The sequence below is a fragment of the Chrysochloris asiatica genome, unplaced genomic scaffold (genome assembly GCF_000296735.1).
Source record: "Chrysochloris asiatica unplaced genomic scaffold, ChrAsi1.0 scaffold00067, whole genome shotgun sequence".
NCBI classification, from domain to species: Eukaryota; Metazoa; Chordata; class Mammalia; order Afrosoricida; family Chrysochloridae; genus Chrysochloris; species Chrysochloris asiatica.
The window spans coordinates 1,190,673-1,211,551 of record NW_006408585.1 but is presented as its reverse complement, the minus strand read 5'-3'; the positions used below and the strand labels follow the sequence as shown (position 1 = coordinate 1,211,551).

At 38.0% G+C, this 20,879-nt stretch overlaps 1 protein-coding gene across 1 annotated transcript in view; it reads left to right on the top strand.

Moving 5' to 3' along the window:
• The window catches only part of SYNE2 (spectrin repeat containing, nuclear envelope 2), a 366,194-nt gene that overhangs the window by 207,784 nt on the left and 137,531 nt on the right, over positions 1-20,879 (top strand). The window contains exons 58-64 of the mRNA XM_006864568.1: positions 1,483-1,605; positions 3,650-3,832; positions 7,075-7,206; positions 10,871-11,068; positions 11,643-11,717; positions 13,642-13,752; positions 17,593-17,709. Of these exons, the coding sequence (XP_006864630.1) occupies positions 1,483-1,605; positions 3,650-3,832; positions 7,075-7,206; positions 10,871-11,068; positions 11,643-11,717; positions 13,642-13,752; positions 17,593-17,709 (939 nt within the window). The remainder of the gene's footprint in view (positions 1-1,482; positions 1,606-3,649; positions 3,833-7,074; positions 7,207-10,870; positions 11,069-11,642; positions 11,718-13,641; positions 13,753-17,592; positions 17,710-20,879) is intronic.

Sequence of the window (20,879 nt, the reverse complement as noted above, 5' to 3'; positions counted from 1 at the left end):
TTAAGTTTTTATTGTGAATTAAGTGATTGTTTACATGGGAGAACATCGACTTTACATTCATCCTGTCGTATTTCATTTCATTGCAATGATTACAGTCCCCTCCAGGCATCATCATTCAGCAGTATTTGCTTCTATTCCCTCTGTTTTTGTTTTTGTTTTAATGTGCAAAAAAAAACCACTCAGGCATGTATGATCATTTAAACAACCATAGGGTACATTCTGCAAGCCTGCCTCCTGGTCACCAGCACACAGCCTTTCTCTTTCCATGAATCTAGAGTCCTCTGCATGTCCTTATCTCTGTCTCCATCTCAGGTGTCGCTGCTTCTCCAGATGGGTCCCACATTCCCCTTGTGCTCATCTCCCTTGATGATCCTAGGGTCCTTTGTTTCTGAATTATAAGATTAACTACTCTTCCCTTTTTGTTACAAAACTGCTACCTTTACAGTTGTGACAATTGCAATTAATCATGATAACAATTACTCACTATTGAATCATAAGAATCTTATCCCCATCTCCTTTCACCAAATCTGGCTAGACAAGATGAAAACTAAACTCCCTCTTGAAAACTTGTACGCCAGACACTTCGTGCCTTTATTGTCATCGCTTCCCCCAACCCCCCTCCCCTTCAGAATGTATTTTGACTGATACTTTGTAGCATTTTCACATTAATGCTTGTGGCCAGGTTCTAAAAACTGAGAGAATAATCAATGGATAAATGATTCATTGCTTAAATTAACTTGAGTAAGTTATAAAGTTATTTAGTGGCTCACTGCATGGCAACAGTTCTTTAGGGAATTGGCAAGAAAATCCAGTCATCCAGCCCTTGTGATATTTTCCCAAGAAGGACTTTATCATTTTACTTAAAGTGGTGGGAATTTTATAAATGCCAGGCCCACTTGTATTCAGGTTTTTAAGTGCATTCCAAAGGTAAATCTGAAGAGTTTGTAGATACTTCAGAACTTACTAAAAAAAAAAAAAAAAAAACCACAAAGGTTTGTTTTCATGCTACTTCTGTTCTCATAGTATGAGTATTAAAAATTGTCTTTTTAATACTTTTAACTCCCTTAGGAGTAAGCAATTCTTTATAGTGTAGTATACTATTAATTGGGGAGTGTAGTAATTCCATACAATAAACACCAGGCTGTGAATCATAAAGTCCTTGGTTTGAGCCCACCAGCCGCTCCCAGGCGAAAGATGAGGGTTTCTGCTCCTGCGAAGATTTAAAACGCCTTGGAAACCCTATACAGGGTCACTATGAGTTGGAACCAACTCAACGGCACTTAACAACAATAGTACTATTAATTGAATAACATTTTTATTGAAAACAATCAATACTGTTTGTATAGTAACTACTTGGCAGTTTTTAAGAAAAACAAGTAGCAAACATTTTTTGGTTAAATAGGAGACTAGAATTAATGGCAATAAATTGTATTTTATAGATTATGAATATACTTCATGAGCATCTTATTGTTTAAATTCTAGGATGTGGTTGCTATTGAAACTGAAGTAAAATCAATGGAGAAGAAAGTTTTAAAAATCAAAACTATCCTGTCATCTAAAGAAATATTTGATTTTTCACCTGAAGAAAATCTTAAGCATGGGGAGGTAAGCATGGGTCATTGTTTAAAATATTTTCTCATAATACTTATGTCTATTTTTAAATATGTAAAAATGTGGGGTGGTTTGAAAAAACTTAATTCTGCTGGAGTGTATAAATATAATTTCAAAACATATTCATAGTAATATCTATATAATTTTCCTAGAGGTAAGTTTGTTCATTGAATTTATTCTTGTAACTTGAAAGTTTGGAAGTTTTTATGTTAAGGGGAATTCATGTGTTTAATAGTCTAAGAACCTGAGCATCTAAGTCAGAGCGCACTAGGTTGTAGTCCTAGGTACACTGCTTAGCATCTCTGTGTTGTTGAACAATTAGTTAACTTTTCTTGGGCTATCTTTCATACCTGGAAATTGATATGAGCTGATTACATTGAACAGTTCTATTAACAGCCCCTCCCGTAGGAGCCAGTCCTGATGTGGCAAAGTCGTTTGAACTGCAAGGTAGTTCAAGCTCACCAGCTGCTCCTTGGAAACCCTATACAGGGTTGCTATGGGTTGGAATCAACTCAACGGCACTTCACAACAATAGCACAGGAACTGGAATATACTAAGCAGTGGACAAACATCAATTCCCCATTTAGTTTAGTGCCTCAAATCAGGCACTCCCTGGTTTTAATCCCAGCCCTGTCTCTTGCAGCAAACCTTTTCTGGGTCCTCTTCATTCCCAGAACTCAGTTTTCTTATGTGTGAAATGAGGTCATGATAACCTCCCTTCCTGGGCAGATGTGAGAATTAACTGAAATGATATGTATGAAGTGTTTAGTAAAGTAAATACAACCCTACCTCACTTACTGTACTTTGCAGATACTTTGTTTTGTACAAATTGAAGGTTTGTGGCAACCCTGCATTGAACAGGAGTACTGACACCTTTTTCCAACAACGAGTGCCCACTTCGTGTCTCTGTGTCATAGTTTAGTGATTCTCACTATATTCCAAATCTTCTCATGCTATTGCACGTTTAATAGGCTACAGTATAGTGTAAATATAACTCTTATATGCACTGGGAAACCAGTAAATTCATGTGACTCATTTTGTTGTGGTATTTACTCTATTGCACTGGTCTGGAACCAAATCTGCAATAGCTCTGAGGTATGACGGTAAGCCTTTCTAATTACTGGTTATGTAAATCCAGATTTCTGTGGATTGTTGTTGTTGCTAATTGCCATAGAATCAGTTCTGACTCATAACAACTCTGTATAGAATTACCAAGGAGCAGCTAATGGGTTTGAACCACCAACCTTGTGGTTTACAGGCCAGTGTTTATCTTACAGTGCCATACCAGAATGGATATTAAAGAAAAATATAATAATACTATTTTTCTAGGACTCATAAACTCTGATAGGACAGTTGAGTTCAATTTAGTAAGCCTTTTTTGAGGCCAAGGTTGCTGTAAGTTGGAACTCACTTGACAGCACTTAATAGCAACAATAACATGTGGAGAGCCATGTGTGCTAGGTTTTGGTTTTATGAACACGAGTAAGATGGAATACTTAGCCTAACATAGCTGAGAGCTTAGCGACAATACACAAAGTAATACAGCAGTTCCACAGAGAGAGAAGAGAGGGAATGAAGAAAAGGGTTGTCCAAAGGGATAATTTATTTGCTGATAGGTTACTCTCAGCCTAACCAGTCTTTTAAAAGGCCTTTAAGTACCAGATCATAAATAATACAATAGTTCTTTTAAATCTGAACTAAGGGAATGTTTAAAAAGTGAACTATAAAGACAAAATTTTATAGTATTTCCATTTTAAATAATGTATTTTATCAGCACACCCACGCCCCCCACTTTTTTTTTTTGTAAGGAGCTCTGATAGCATAGTGGTTATGAGTCAAACTGCTAACCTCAAGGTCAGTAGTTCAAAACTGCCAGCCTTTCTGCTGGGAAAAGATGAGGGTTTTTGCTCCTGTAATGATTTACAGCCTCGGAAACCCTATGTAGGGTCACTGTAAGTCAGAACCGACTCCGTACCACACAACCAACCAAACCAACTCCCCTTGTTTAATGTGCCATTTTCCTTCTTTCATAATTCAGGTCATACTTGAAAATATACGTCCCATGAAGAAAACCATTGCAGAGATCATGTCTTACCAAGCAGAACTGAGGTTACCTCAGAAAGGCATGAAACCTCTGCCTGTGTTTCAGCGAACAAATCAGCTTTTACAAGATATAAAACTGTTGGAAAATGTGACTCAAGAACAGAACGAATTATTAAAGGTGAGCAATGTATGCTAATGTACTACTTGTTTGATGAAAATGCTCAGTAAAAGCTGGCTTTGCTGTCATTTTTGGTAAATGGCAGATCAGCTTCCCATGGCAATAAGATACTACGTATGCTGGCTCTTGGTCTCTTCCAGAACTGCTGTCCTGGAGCTTGTACTTGAAATGTGAGGCTTTCTTTTCCTCTTTCTCAAATGGGACTAAGACAGTTTTTCTCAGTTTTTACCCTTGTGCTGGCTGAAGATATTAAAGCCTAGTTATAGTCACTTCCATAGTCACAGAAGACCTACGTGGATATAAGGATAAGGCGGTTTCTGTTGGTGCCTTCAAGCGGGTTCTACAGAGGAACTCTGCTCATGGTGAACTGCCCCCATAGAGTTTTGTCATCTTTGTAGAAGACTATACTGTAACATTGCTGGCTGGGGTCAAACCAACAACCTTTCAGTAAATGGCCAAGTGCATTACTGTTTTATCACCTGGTTGTGCATTAAGTGCTGTGGAAAGATACAAACCCAGAAAAGAAGGCTTTTTCCAGCTCACAAGATAGACAGTGATCATCAACATAATTCCTGCACATTTCAGCCACTTTCCGATTAATCATTTCATTTTATTCCCAAACATGTGATACAGATAGAATAGGCACTTTGTCATCTATGTCCTGTTTGCGTGGACAGAACCAAGTGCCAGAGAGTTAAGTGGCTTGCTAGCAGACCCCAGAGTTCATTTGTGTGTTGACTATCTGTGCACAGACAGGACAAGAATGAGTGTTTCTAAACTCTTAGTATCATGCTTTAAATTGAAGAATCTCAAGTTAAGAATTGTTGTTAGATTTTTGTTAAGTGCCATCAAGTTGCTTCCTACTCATAGTACCCTGTATAGGGTTTCTGAGAAACGCCTGGTGAGTTTGAACCACCAACCTTGTGCTTAATAGTCCAGCGCCACGCCAGGACTCCATTAGGTTGAAACACATTTTATTTTGTTTACCTAGATCAACAACCACTCCCATAAGATCAGAAAGTTGCTGAAAGAGCCTTAAATTCCAGACTTCCCAGGCCTCTTGGTAGCTGGTAGCCCTCTCCATCCTGCCTTTCTTGATGAGATGGGTCCATTTAGGGAGAAAGGGCTGTTTGTCTTCCCTTCCTAACTTCTTATTAAGTGTCATCGAGTTGATTCTGACTCATAGCAACCTTGTATAGGGTTTCCAAGGAGTGACTGTTGAGTTTGAACCATTGCCCTTGTGACTCAAACTGACCTTGTGGTCCAGCACATTATCCTGCAAGTACAGCATCATCACATCAGGACTCCCTTCCTGACTACCATCTGATTATAAGAAAACTACTATATCACTCTACCTCTTAAATGTCTTTCGCAATTTGGATGGTCACTCTTTTTTCTCCTAAGATTTGAGGATATTATATTCCCTGGTTTGAGTTTCAGCTCACTCTCTGTCTCGCCTGGCTGTGGATAACCAGCTTCATCTCCTAACACTCCAGGGAGAAAAAAGGTCTGGAACTCAATGTACTGATTTTTTGCTTTTTAATATAAAAAGAAGGAAAAAGGAAAGAATATAAAATTTGATCTATTATTTTAAATCTTGCTATTCTTTATTGGTGTCTGGTGAAGAAAAGAAAAAAAACAACCCTAAGTATGTTTTAAAGTGGCTTCTCCACATGCTGGAAGAGGGAAATGGCATAGGAAATTATATTTTGTGCCAAGTTAGGTATCAAACTGTGCTGCTGAAAATTTCCATCTTATTGTGTTAGTAGAAATCAGATATCACCTCAAACGTTTCAAAGCTAAGTAAACCAGTGGTAATAAAAATCATTAGAATATGGTGCGTTTTTTTTAATTCCAACATTAGGTTACTGTAAGTACTTTCGTGGTAGAAGGCAAGACAGATTACTTTGGAAGGACATAAGGGGATGCAGTTCATTATTGAAGGCTGGGGACCAGGTGTGTGCAGCAAACATAGTTATTAATTTCTAGCCTCCAGCTAAAAGCATGGTTACATATTAAAGAAAATACAAGGAAGAATTCTATCTTGGCCAGAAAAGTTATACTTTGAGAAGGCGTTTTGCCTGATTGTGATACAGATCAAGGAAGTAATTAGATTTTCATTTGAAGTCAATTTCCTTATCATCATCCATCATACTTTAAAAAAAAAAAAATTCTTGTGGAAAATATACATAGCAAAACAGTGAAATTAATTACATTCACTCTGTTGCACAACCATATCACTATTTGCAAATATCACTGTAAACAAAAGTTCTGTAACCCTTAAATAATAATACCTTTCACCAGTCCCTGGTAACCACTAATAAACATTTGTCTCTCTACATTTACTTCTTCTAGACTTTTCATATAAGTGGGAACATAACAATATTTGTCCTTTTGTGATCCCTCAGACTTACATTGCATCATTCAGTTTACAAACCAATTTGAGCTCAGCTTATCCCATGACACTAGATTTCAGGTACTGTTGTTAATAGTTTTAACTTACTTTGCAAATTCAGACTGAGCTTGATCCCTTTCTTCTGGCTCATAAAATGGTTATCACTGATCCCAGGGGAAGATGCAGCTAGATTGGGGAAATTCATCAGCAGTACTGTCAGGATGATTTGAATCACATGCCCTTTCTATCCCAAGTCATTGGGAAGACCTAAAGGGAGTATGCATTAACAATAGTCTGTTTGGTATGCCATAATTTTATCAATCTCAACAACTTCATATTAACATGTTGTAAAACCTAAGCTCGCTATTCTAGAAGTACCTAAGAGCTGAAGGGTATCCAACTGTACTCCAAGCACTGAATATGGTGCCCTGTGTGTGGTAGTACTAGATAAGGGGTCAGCTTTCCAAAAACGTTGTCTGTATTTAACTTACCGTTTCCTGATAATCACTGCCTGGGTACATATTTTCTGTAGCTGTTTGGAACTTCTGACAGGATCAAAATTTTAATTTAAAGACCTCTTGCCGCCCATTCAGTTCCAACTCATGGTGACCCCAAGTGTGTCAGTAGAACTGTGCTCCACTGAGTTCTCATTTTTTAGAAGTGGGTTACTAGGCTTTTTTTTATGCAGCCTGGGTGGATTCAAAATTCCAACTTCACATTTAGCAACCAAGTGCATTAGGTCTTTGTACCACCCAGGAAAGCAGGAAAGACTTTGGAAGTAACCATCAATCTAGAGCTAAATCCTTGTTAAGGCTCTTCTTCCTTTTTATTTTTTGGTGCCTTCTAGATAGTCATAAAACAGCTTAATGAATGTGATGAAGAAATAGAACATTTGAAAGAGATCTTAAATAATTATTCAACTAAGTTCTCCCTTGAACATATGTCACTAGACCAAGCTGCCAATCTGCCACAAGTACAGGTATGTTTTTTTCATTCATTCTTCCGTCTGTCAATTCATTCAACAATCACTCTTGGTGTCAGAAAGCTTTTGTTGGTGTTGGTACAGTGCATTTCCTACCTAACTCTTCAATTTGAAAGTATTTTCTGCATGTTTATCCTTTCCATTTCTGTATCATGAAATAATTGATTTTCTAATTATCGTAAATTAAAGATTATAAAATTATAGACCCCCTGAGAAGCTGTTATCTCTTTGTTGGTTGGACAATCCTGTCCCCAGAAAGTGGAGCACACCTGCTTCACCTGCTTCCTTAATGGAAAACCCTTCAGGGACATATGGAGTATCAGCTTAGTGCACTGTGTTCTGAATTTCCATGACTTTCTGGCTAGCTTTTGGGAATAGAGGTTCAGAAGGTGTGGGTAGGCTAGGCTTTTGGAGGTAGAAATCCGGAACACTGTTACAATGAAGAGTTCCATATACTAAGCAGTGTTTACATGTTTAATTGGTCATGTCATGTTGCACGGTGTCCCCTAGACTCAGTTATGTGTAAACCTCTACTGCCAGAGATGTTTCACGCTCTGTGTTTGAATGAATACTTCTAAATGAAAAGCCTGAAGCCTGATTGTTTGCCAGCGTATGTGAGAGAGCTGTGTTTTTCCTGCGATTGCAACAATTGGTATGGTGATCAAAGCAAGGGAGACCTATGACAAGTACTAACATTTAAGTGCAGTTGAGAGGCGTACACAGTGACACAGCTAGTGACCCATTAAGGCGGTCAGTGTGGGTGACTTTATATTGTAAAAACATCAAATTTCTCTTTATACTAAAAATTTACCAAGGATTCCAAAGAAATTTTTTTTTTTCCCTAAACAAAACATGAATTCTGTCTATCAGTATAGAAATTAAAGCTAAGGAGCTTAAAATATATTTACTTTAAAATAATAATACACCCATTATATTCTAATATAAATAACGTTTTTATGAAAATTACAAAAGGTAGTGAGAAGAATCATAGTCTTGTACATTTTTGCAAATTTTTTTTTATATCTGGCTTAATAGAAGACAACTAGATTCTCACCTACTTCTGCATTCCATTTGTTGAGATAGTTTTGGTTTAAATATGCAGATAATCAGTCTGATAAAGATGTCTAGTTGAAAGAGTGGGGAGTATTTCAGTAGCCTGTTTGAGTGGTCGTAGACATTGTTTTTGAAGCAACACTAAAAATTGGCCTGTGGTAGTCGTAAAACAGAAACCGAAGCATGTCAGTGAGCTTTTAACATACTCCATTTCATATATCCCATTAAAATCTCTGCGTAGTGATTATGAATTAGACTGCGAACCACAAGATCAGCAATTCGAAACTACCAGCTGTTCCACGGGACAAAGATGTGCCTTTCTGCTCCCGTAAAGATCTACAGCTCGTGTATAGGGTCGCTATGAGTCAGAATTGACTCCACGGCACATAACAACAACAGCATTCTCAATCTTTGAATGCATCTTCCAGCCATGCATGATTTGCAACATTAAGCTTGATCATTTGGAAAGTATTCTTTCACATTTCATTGTTGTTCAGTGCTGTCGAGTTGGTTCCAACCCATAGCGACCCTGTGTAAGGATTCTGAGCAGCTGGTGAACTTGAATCACCAACCTTGTGGTTCAAGACGACTTTGCAGTCCAGCACATTAACCCAGAGCACCACACCAGGATATTTCATTAGGTGATTATCAAAAAAATCTTATCAATAGCACCATCTGTCTCTTCAGAAAAATAGTTTAGTATTTAAATGTGTAAGTAATGTTTGCCATTTGTTATTTTAAATAAAAGTGACACTACCAGAAGAGAGAGAAAGAGAAAACAAAAACTAGTTCAGCTGGCCATTCATCACACAAATGCATTTCTGCAACTATCATCCTTTGTATGCAGCAGAAGTACTGTATACATACTTTCCATTTTGTCACACAGACTCTTAAAAAGATGTGTTGGAAATTTAAAAATGAAACTGGCAATTTTGAAACTACAAGTACACAGACATGACAGTGAAGAATACAGTATAAAATTGATACCCCTATCTTGGTTTAAGGAGCACTGGTAACATAGTGGAATATGAACTGGACTACTGATCCCAAAATCAGCAGTTCAAATCTACCAGTTGATCTCGGAAGAAAGATGAAACTTTCTGCTCCTTTAGAGATTTACAGCCACAGAAACTCTATGCAGGGTCGCTGTGACTTGATGGCACACAACCACTACCTTGATTTGTGATAAGGTGCCAAAACTTTTACCCTCATTCCTTCTGTGTCTCCATGCAATACCATTGCAGTAAAAGAGGCAGTGTTGTCTTAGTGGTGGTGGTTGTTAGGTGCCATGGAGTGAGTTGGTTTTAACTCATAGCAACCCTGTATAGGGTTTCCGAGGCTGTAAATCTTTACAGGAGCAGAAAGCCTCATCTTTCTCCTGTGGAGTGACTACTAGATTTGAACTACTTGACCTCGTGGTTAGCAGCCCAGCTCATAATCCGCTATGCTACCAGGGCTCCTTTGTTTTAGTAGTGTGATGAAAATAATCTTGGGCTCACAGACTGTGGACCACTTTGAGAATCACAGCTCCATGCCCTAATGTTCCTCTATAATGTTGTGCTTGGCAGTCTACAGTGTCTCATGAGTCTTGTTCTAATGATTGTAGTGTTTTTGTTGGGAGACACTGCACCTCTGAAATTTAGTATCTATTGAAATATGGAACTTAAACCACAATTTATAATTAATTCAGACAGGTATCGTCTCTCAAAAGCAATCACAGGAGTTTGACTTCATGCCGAATAGTTTTATTGGCCTAAGAATGTGTGCAGGAGGGGTCTGGGGGAGGTGGGTGTTTGTAGTCTGTTTTTGAATAGTTGCAGCTATAGACAAATCGCTTTCTTTCTCTTCTCTCTAGCCTTCAGAACACTTGTTTGTAAGAGCTGTTATTAAATTATATAAAATATAGAAATATTAAATTTCTCTATAAAAATTAGTAATTAAATATCTGTAAAATAGATTTGATTCTATAAGTCTGTAATCCTCTTAGAATAGTGGGCATGCCTACCATGTATAATAATTTTTTTTAGGTAACATAAAGCTTGGAATCAGTTGTCCATCAGTCCTATAGGAAGATATACTTCATAGTATTACTGCTATTTATGTATTTATTTCCATTGGGTAGGAGATTTCAACTGTGAGTAAAAAGTTAATGAATTCAGTAGTATCAGGAACCTCAAAGCCATTAATTAAAGTGTAAGATTGATAACCTTGATTCACAAACATTAGTCTGCCTAAGAATCTCCTGGAGAATGTGTTGAAGTTCAGGTTCCTGGGACTGACTCCGCAGATCCTGTCCAGTCAGTCCTATGGCAGACAGCTGCTAGAGTGTGATTGTCTGCCCCACTTGAGCACCCCAGACTGCAGCTACCCATAGAGCTCAACCCCCAGAGATTCTGGGTGGGGCTAAGCCATCCTATTGGTTACAACGCCTCCACAGGTTATTTGGAAATACAGCCAGGATACTATACTATACCAGAAATGAGCTCCTAGCTCTGCAAACCAGACAGCATAGAAAAAGTTTAATTCCTTTTATCCCAGGAAGCAGACTCCTGTGGATAATCAAAGGCCTCAAACTTGCCAAAATGGTGAAAAGGCTTTTTCTTCACAGAGAGAAATGAACCATATGGAAGAGCAAATTCTGAGTCTAAACCAGAAAAAAGAAGACCTATTGGTGAACTTGAAGGCTGCGGTACTAAACCTTCATCAGCATCTGAAGCAAGAACAAGAAGAATTAGAAAAAGAAATGCTGTCAGCTGCAGTACCAGAAGAGGGTGGAGTGGTCGAGAGGGATGTTTCTGAGTGGAGGGTAAGTCTGATTGTTGGTCCCATTACTCTACTGTCCATGGTTTTCACCTGAAAACTCTGTGGCATCTTAAGTCTGTGGTCTATAGTAAAGGAATTTGAAAACTAGAACTATGCCACTTGAGATTGTTTACTAGTGAATATAAATCTTCAGGGTGTGTTCTGGACTCCATCCAGAATTCTTACAGCCAGGTTATTTAATAATGTGCTTATGAAATTCCATGGGCAGGTAGATAGGAAGCCACCCTTTGAAGTATCTTCTTAATGAAAAGGTAGCCCATTGCAGATTCAAAACTGGGGTACAGCACTTCTCTAAATCTGTGCTGCACCCATGTTCATGAATCACATTCTTGAATTGTTTGGAAGAGGGGTTGGTGGAGGCAATGCAGATAAAAGGGATCTGAGATTTGATGAAGTCAGGCATTTGATCACATGCACTGAAAGGTGCCGGACATGGAGGCTGCTTATGTGGATGGGCATCTTGGATAAAGTGAGTAAAAAATTAGCCACACAAAAATGTGGCCAGGCAAGGATCGTGTGATGGCCGGCTGTAAGTGTTCTTGTGCTGTGTCCTTCAGCTGAACAGAAGGGGCTCCATGTCTCTCCTGCCCGCCGTTGTGGAAGAGGCTGAGGAAGGCTCCGTGAAGAGTGAAGTAAGGAAACTAACTTTCACGATAAAAATTTGTTACAATTGAAATCTTTGAAAGCAGATCAATAAAAAGATTTTCAAATGAATAGAAACCTAGAGCTTTTTTCAGATTAGTGCGGATATTTTATAAGTGATGGAAGTAGCTCCCTTATGCTATTAACATTGTTCAAGTGTGTCCAAAAACTATTTCTGCCCGTGAAAGTGAGATGAATGTAATTCAGACACACTTACTGGCATGAGGGAGAAGATGAAGTTCTTTGTAATATTCTGGCTTCTGAGTACTTTGAAGTTTTGAGAATATGCTGTTCAGCACTCCTGGTGTACTGTTTGAAACTTTATTTTTCCGTAGTTGAATTACTTGTAAATTGGGTGAAGGTTTGTAGTTGAATTATGTTTTAGCCTGAAACAGGACTGCCAAGGACATGAAGAGTTAGGTTAGCAACTAATAGTACTAATTCCTACTACTTCATTATAACTCGTAGAATGAGGTACGATCAGGATGTTTCCTGACACAGATTTCATTTCATACTTTAAAGATGAAGAGTGGGTCTTCCACAGTAGGCCAATGTCCAGAGACCCAGGTCTGTTCATGGTTACCTGGTGGGATGGGTGGGAAGGGGATAGTGAATAAGGGGTACAGAGTTTTCATTTTAAGATGAATATTAGAAATAGATAGTGATGATTGTTGCCTGGTGAATGTAGTTAATGGTCAAGTGGCAGTGGTTGAAATGTTTGTTACATACAAGGGACGTCACAAAGTTCATGGAAAAATAGAATTTAAAGAGAATGGAATTTTTCCATGAACATTTTGGAACTCCTCTTTAATTTTGTTACATATATTTAATTATAATCATGTTTTTTATAAGCACAAAATTAGTGGGTCATTTACAAAAAAATTTTTAAATCACAGCAACTTATCATTCTTATATCTCATGGGGGCTTCAGAAAGTTCATGGAAAAGTTCCATTATCTTTTAATTCCATTTTTCTGGGAACTTTTTGGAGCCCCTTCATATAAACACCGGATACTTTCATGCTCATTTGATAGGTCAGTAAATCGCCCCATTGTGACACAGAGCAGATCTCTTTTCCTATAGAATTCCATTGCTTTGCTTCTCTGGTAAGGTCTCTAGGTGGTAGAAGGAGTCCTGGTGTGGCACTGCAGGGTAATGCACTGGAACGCAAGGTTGGTTTGAACTTCAAGGATGGCAATTCAGATCCACTAGCTACTCCATGGAAACCCTATAAAGGGTCATTGTGAGCCAAAACTGAGTCGGTGACACTTAACAACAACAACTAACGTAAAGGTTTGTGATTCAAACCCACACAATGGTACCATGGTGGGAAGTCTTCGTGATCTGCTTCTATAAAGATTACAGCCAAAAAAAACCCCAAAAATCTCCACAACACTATATGCTATGGAGCAGTTCTATTCATAGTATCAGACGATATTCTGATTAAGCTTCTTTATGGTAGAGAGAATTATGAGATAGAAGAGATACTGGAGTTCAAAAGAGTACACATCAGTATGACTTCAATTAGAGACGTGTTTATCTTTGAGCTGATAACTTTATAATATCCATTTATCTGTGGCCATTAAAAATTATTCATCACACCAGTTTAAAGATAACGTTTAAGATTGTATTTACCACAGTTGTTTAAATTCCTAGAGCCCTGGTTTTTGAAGATCCCTTTTTTTGTGACTGGTTTTTAAAGATCCTTCCCAAGGGGTACACCTTTTTTTTAGGCTGCAGGCAGGGCCATCACATGATTTAGAAGAAATAAAGGAAAACTAGAGGCAGAGGTGGAATTAAGGGCTCCAGTTACACTGATTGGAAACATGAAATTTGTATCATCGAGGGAAGTAGAGTGCTGGTTATGATGTAGGAAATCTCTTTCTCTTTGCTAATCAATTGATTGCTATATTAGAATGGAGATAAGAAAGCAGAGCCACCTGCCAGGTCTTGGTCTTTACTCTGGGAGCATGACAAGGACAAGGAGGAAGACAGAACATCCTCATCTTCTGGAACCATCATTCAGGTAATGCTGGTTATGTTAGAGTTGGGGAAGGGCAGTCTTCTTGTCTACCCTTCCATGTTAACTCTGCTCTCTCTCTACCCCTTTACCTTTATTTGGTTTTCAAATGGCACTTTTCAAGCCTCTAAGATGCCAACTTGTAGCCCAGATACGGAATGAAAGAGAGGGATAATAACATGAAGGAAAACACCATCTTGTTTGGAAGTATACTTAGGAAGGAATTAGGCTGAAAATTTTAAGCTGCTCCTCATCACCTCAGCAAAATGTAATGATAGCCAAATACCTGCGTATTATTTGCATCTCTGCTGCATGTTCATTGATTGTAAGGACTGATTTTTTTCTGAGGAATACAAACTAACAAAACAGATAACTCAGACGAACACCTAAAAGTTTGACCACAGCGTTCGCTCAGAGCACTTAACATGTGTCCTCTTGAAAACTGAGGAGGGGGTGAGATCTCCCCATAATCTTATTTTTTTAAAAAGCAAAGCAAAATAGTGTATAAGATTAAGATAAATCACTAAAACAAGGTAATTTTGTTCCTTGTGACTCTCTAAATCTCCAGTCTCTCAAAATAGAGGGCAAATGCCTTCACTGTAGAAAATCTGTATAAGGTGATGCTGAAAACAGTATCATACTTTCATTCCTAACAGATCTCTGTATCTTCACAAAATCTCCTTCCTGCCTCTTGTCCAGGGCTAAACCTTCTCCCCAGGTCTTGTGCTAATCCTTTCATTAATCACTGGTACCATGCTCTCCTTGTACACGCATCCTGAGTCTCTGCCTCTTGGCAGGTTCCTTCCTCCACTTCAGAAGTGCTCAGGTTACCCCACATCTAAAATGCTTGCTCCTCATGACCTTACCCCTCCAAACGAAGGCCCATTCCACATCCTAGCCTCGTCTTTAATTGCTCATCAGAAAATGCATTGCATCCTTGGAATGCCCTTCTTTCCCTATGAGTCTGTATACGTCCTGCCAACTCTCAAAGGTCCAGCTCTACTTCTACCTCTTCAAAGAAGCCACCAGGGAAATTGCTGTCTTTTTCTCTTTGTTTTCTGAACCTCAATTATGACTTATTACAGTTTTATGCATGTGACTGACACAATTTCATGAATGGCAAGAATATTACAGATTTCTCTATTCTGTACTGGGTTCCATATGGCATTGTAATGAATTGAATGTTTTGATCTGACATCTCATGTCAGTTACTGTGACTCCACTTTGATTTACTAATAAATGTCTTTATTGGGTACTCCATTTCATTAGCCCCTTTTGTAATCTAGCTTCTGCCCCTGGCTCTACTCAAAATACTTTCTAATCACCATAGACCATGGGAACACCAATTTGTTGTCCTTTTACCCTTTAATCCTTGTTGATTTGATTTCTTCAGCATTAGACCACTCATTGAAATGCAGTGCTCCTTTGAATTATTTTATTCTGCACTTACCTGCATCTTCTACCTCCAAATCTTCCTCCATCTCCTTCTCTTGCCTCTTTTTCTCTTCCATCTCCAATTTTAGGTATTCCCCCTGTATTATATACGCTTCCTTCTGTCTGTTTTCTCTCCTGGAGACTCCTTCTCCCACAGGTTTGCCATTTTCTCGGTGGTTCTTGGATCAAATCTCTAGCCTTGACTTTTCCCTGGGTCTGTTCAACACTCCTTGCTTCCTAATAGACTTCTCTAGCTGAATGTATTTTATTCATCTCAAATATTTTACCAACTCTTCCTTCACAGCTTGCCCTTCCTCCAGAGTTTTCAATGCCTGCTAATGGCACCAGAGTCAAAGATGAACTTCAGAGTCATTTTACGTGCCTCCGTGTTCCTTACCTTTCACAGTCAATCACTGATCAAATAATGTCCATTCGATCTTTGCATCCTTCCCTTCCTTTCCATTGTTTTTGTCATCATCCTATTCTAGGTATTTGTGACTTCTCTGTACGTTTATAGTAGCCTTCTAATTGGTTTTAAACCCCCAGCCATCTTTCCTAGAGTGTCCCATACAATTCATGCTAGATGAAGCTTAAAACCCTTCACAGAGTTGCATTTTCTACTGCATGAGAGACAGAGTTCTTAGCCTCGCTTTCTAGACTTTCCATGATCCAAATCTACTTATGCAATTGTATCTAATCTTTACCTTTACTTCCTGATTAATTTAGCAGTTATTAGTTTCAGTTGAAGGTTCTGAAAACAACTAGTACTTTGTTAGGAACTACTAAACACTTTATTTACCTCATCTTGTTTAATAATCACAAGCACAGGTGAGGTAGGTTTTATTACTACTTTAAAGGTGAAGTAACTAAGTCTCTAAGCTCAAGATAACACAGCTTGGAATCAAGATTGACTAATGACATGATTGGAGCTCTTCCAAATACACTGTTAATTATTTGTGTATATGTCATTTCCCTGTTGCTTAACTTTGGTTAATCTTAGAAGTAGGATTGCTAGGTCTAGTTTTACATATATTTTAAATATGGCTTACCTTGCTGAAATGCCCTCCAGGACAATTCTGCCAACTTTATTCCTACCAAAATATATTTGTTATTAAGTACTGTGGAGTCGGTTCCGACTCATAGTGTTCCTGCACAGGGTTTTCAAGGCTGCAAATCTTTACGGGAGCAGAAAGTCTCATCTTTCTCCCACGGAACAGCTGGTAGTTTTGAACTGCCGACCTTGAGGTTAGCAGCCTGATTCGTAACCACTATGCTACCACAGCTCCTTACAAGAATATATAGAAGTGCCTATATCCTGACCCAAGTTGATACTTTATGTTGTTGCTAAGTGCCATTGAGTCGGCTCCAACCCATAGCAACCCTATATAGGGTTTCCAAGGAGTAGCTGGTGGGCTTGAACCATTTACTCTGCAGTTCAAACTCAACTTTGCAGTCCAGTGTATTAACCCACAGTGCCACGCCAGGACGTCTAGCCATATTTAGCCAGTGTTAAACTGAAGTTGTAGATGAAGAAAGTTGAATATCTCTTCAGATATATGTTGACTTTTGTAATTCTTCATTTTGAATTGCTTATTCATAACATTTGACTATTTTTCTACATAGAGATGGATTTTTTGCTTGTTGATCTATAATAGTCATTCGTATAGTAAGGATATTAATACTTCATAGATAATTATTCCAGTTTGTCTTTTCTCTTTTAGGTTATGGTGTTTTTTACTATGTTTTATTTTTATCAATGCTTCACTGTCATGCTTTAAAGTCCTTCTCCACCACAAGATTAAACCATGATTAACTCATATTTTTTCCTAGACTTTTTATGGTATATAACCTTTTATATTATATTAAAATATTTTTAATACAACTAAAATTCTTGTGTTAAGGATTTAGTTACATTCTTCCATGAAATGTTTAGTTAGGTGTCCACAAACTTAATAAACTTCTCTTTCCCTATTATTTGAAATATAGCTTTGATCATATAATGATATAATGATATTATTATACAATATAATCTTGTTTACTTTGAACTCTTGTGAGAGAAAGATGAAGCTTTCTGCTCCCACAAAAATTTACAGCCTTGGAAATGCTACATAGGGTCACTGAACCGACTTGACAGCAGTTAACAAAAACAATCATAATTCTTATAATAACTATTTAAATTCATACATCTAAAATGCCCCTGTGTGCTGTTTATTAACTAAAGAGCTTTGGAAAATTTAAGTCTTTCAAATAAAGTTAAACCTCCTGAGGAAGCTGATTTTTGTTTTCCAAATGAACCTGGGTTCTCTGGGTGTTTTTTTCAAGCAGGCTGTTTGTAAAATGAGCAGGCACAGGAAGATTGGCTGTGTGGTAGCAGAGCAGGAAGTATTCTGACTGTCATTTGTATCTATACAGAAGGCAGATGGGAGAATAAGCACATGTGATGAGTCCATGGCACAAATTCTTGCACCAGATACACTCAGCACTGAGCAAAACCCAGAATTTTCCTTAAACCCCAACCAACCCAAAGAGGTAAGTCCCAGCTTATAAGTCAACTGCTCAGATATTGGCCTAGTACCTAGAGAGATAACCAAACTGTTTTATGTTCCTCAACACTTTGTAGGTCAGGCCAAGAGTTTCATGTGAACTTTAATACCATAATATATACTGCCATACATGAACTAGAAGATATACATGTAAAGTCAGCATGGCATAGCGCAGTTGGAGAGGGTTCCCTCTTACACCATTAGTCAAGGTTAACTAGTTTCCCAACTTCTTTGTTCTGTAGGCATAGTTGCAGGGAGAAAAACGTGGAGGAGGGCTACGCTTGATTAACTGCCTAGTGTACGAGGCATTTCTGTTTGTACCTGTTTTATCTTTAGAGGTACATTATGTTGTTATTAAGTGCCATAGAGTCAGTTCCAACCCATAGCTGACCCTGTATAGGGTTTCCAAGGAGCAGCTGGTGAGCTTGAACCACCAACCTTAAAGTTCAAACTGAAGTAGGTTAATATCGACCATAAGTTTACAAATGAGGAAACCAAAACTCAGGGAGTACAAATATAACCAGTAAATGAAGGAGTAAGGACTCAAACCCAGAATGTTCCAATGCCATCTGAATTGGAAATATTCTACCTCAGTAGCTCCCAAGAAGGCCTCCCTAGGGGACATTATTTCATAAGCTTGGAAAACACTGAACTCAGAATTAAGAGTTATCTGACTTTGGGCCGGTAAGTTATGTTTGGGTCTCAGCTTCTCAGGACCAAAACTGTGAAACAGGACATGTCTGAACTGACGAACCATTAACAGGCACGTCCATTTCTTTGCCTGTAAAAAGAGGTTGGCGGACTAATCATGGGTATGTTCCCGAGACTGCTTTCTCACATTCACCATTAGGTTCTTTTCAAGTTCAGGTAACCAGCAAATAAAGTGTAGACTTGCTATTCAAGTTTCCTGATTCCTCATTAGTTGAATGAGTTAAAGAAGGAAACTCAATACACTTTCCAAAAGTACAGGTGTCCCATGAAATCTTTTCATAAACTGAAATGGTGTAAAGTGAAGAAGCCATTATCGTTAATTTCTATGGGAAAAAAACTGTGAACATTCCCAGACCCAGAAAACATTCTACGAAGTCATACCAAATAAGAAATAAAGCCTAAAATAACATTAGCATGTAGTGTCCACCGACACAGTTCAAATTTATGGTGGCTTGATGCTGAGATGGTGTGTTGACCACATCACTTTTGTTGCAGGGATGTTCATTGACTAAAACTTACTGCAAAAAAATTCTGAACACTAATTTTGCTTTTTGCCTTTTTTGTTTTGTTTTATTGTAAATTATGTGATAGTTTACATGGGAGAACCTTAGCTTTACGTTCATCTTATCGTATATCTTTTCATTGCCATGGTTACAATCCCCTCCATGAATTATCAACCAACCAAAGGATATACCATGTAAGCCTGCCCCTTGCCTTTTTTTCAATAAAAGCAAAAGTCCTCTTTGGATTTCTTTCAGTTAGCAGAAACAGGTACTAATGTGGGTCCTTTGTAAAAGTGAAGTGGCTTAAAGTGAATTTTCTAAAAGTGGAGGGTATTTGTACTGTCACTAAAAATGTGTTACATGTAATAGGTGCTCAAATAATACTTTTCTAGTAAATAAAGAAAAGAAGGTAAGTGCAAAATCTGTTTGGGATTGTTAACACAGGTGCCAAAAAAAGTCGATCCCCAAATCTTTGCCAATAAGACAGCAATATCTGAAAGGTAGAAAACAGTGAAGCCGATTATAAGAAATTGATGTCTGTAGTAAAATCACACAAATGTATTTTTTTAAAAATCAAGGTTGAAAAAGAACTGAATGAAGCAAATGGATCCAAACTATATAAGGGGGCTTCAGAAAATTTGTAGGAAAATTCCATGTCTTTTGATTCCATTTTTCCATGGCCCTTTGAAGTCCCCTCATAGACATGACTAAGTATTAAATATAAAGAGAACACAAAGGAAGGCTCCCTACAGAAGACCATTCTTGAAGAAAATTATAAAAATACTACCGGGGGGAAAAAAAAAAAAAGATTGCCGAAAGCCAGGGAGAAAGTAGCCTTTTGGAAGAAAAGAGCAAATATGCATGAAGCTAATTAATGGTTAAAGGAAAGGAGTACAATCCAGAGATACTTCTGCCAAACTAGCTTTTCACAGTACTCATCCATGTGTGTTCAAATGAACAGCATTTTCATGTCCAGGGTGTTTTTCTTACTACTGTCAATTTTGTTCACTTCTGTGGTACTGGAAGTTTTACGTGTATACAAAAATCCTCAAATATTGGGAAAAGTGCATTTGTGTGAGTTTATATTTGTGTGAAACCCCGTATCACCAAGGGGCACTTTGGTTATATTTCTTTCAAGACTTGTGTATCAGGAGGCACCAAACCTTAGAAGGACATCCTGCTTGTAAAAAATACAGGATCAGCAAAAAGAGCTTCAGCGAGATGAATTGAAACATTGGCTGCAACAGTGAGCTCACAGAGCCTGGTATCGGATCAGGCGGTGTTTCACTCAGTTATGTAAGGTCACTGTGTCTGAAGCAGCTCAGCGGCATGAAACAACAATATACAGTTGTGAGAAACTCCCATTACAAGTCTTGTCATGTGGCCAGAAATTGTTAAATGCCGTCGAGTTGGTTCTGACTCAACTACCCTGTATGGGGTTTTCAAGGAACAACTGGTGGTTTGAACTACTGACCTAGCGGTTAGTAATCCAAAGCTTATCTTATCAAGCCCAGAAATAGTGCCTCATTAAACATTAATGTGTAGTCAGCAAAATATAGAAAACATCATATTTAATCATAGACAGTAAAAAATATTTACTGAGACCAAAAATTATATAGTGTCTAAAAGGAATTCCGCTATATGGGTCAATATACTCTCTCAAAATTCAGGAAAAGGGTAGGTAATACAGTAGGAGGCAAATATACCTCTGTATTAAATCATCTGTTATCTCACATTAAAATTTTCTAATATAATGTCTATAATATTTTATTTTGCTATCTGGTTAAAGTTTTTGCATTGGATTAATAAATGATTCAGTAATTTCCATATAAAAGAACACATTACACTGTCTTCATACTAAACTATAGGAGTCCTGGAGTCTTGGTGTGGTGCTGCAGCTTAATGCATTGGACTGCAAAGACAGTTTGAACAGCAAGGTCGG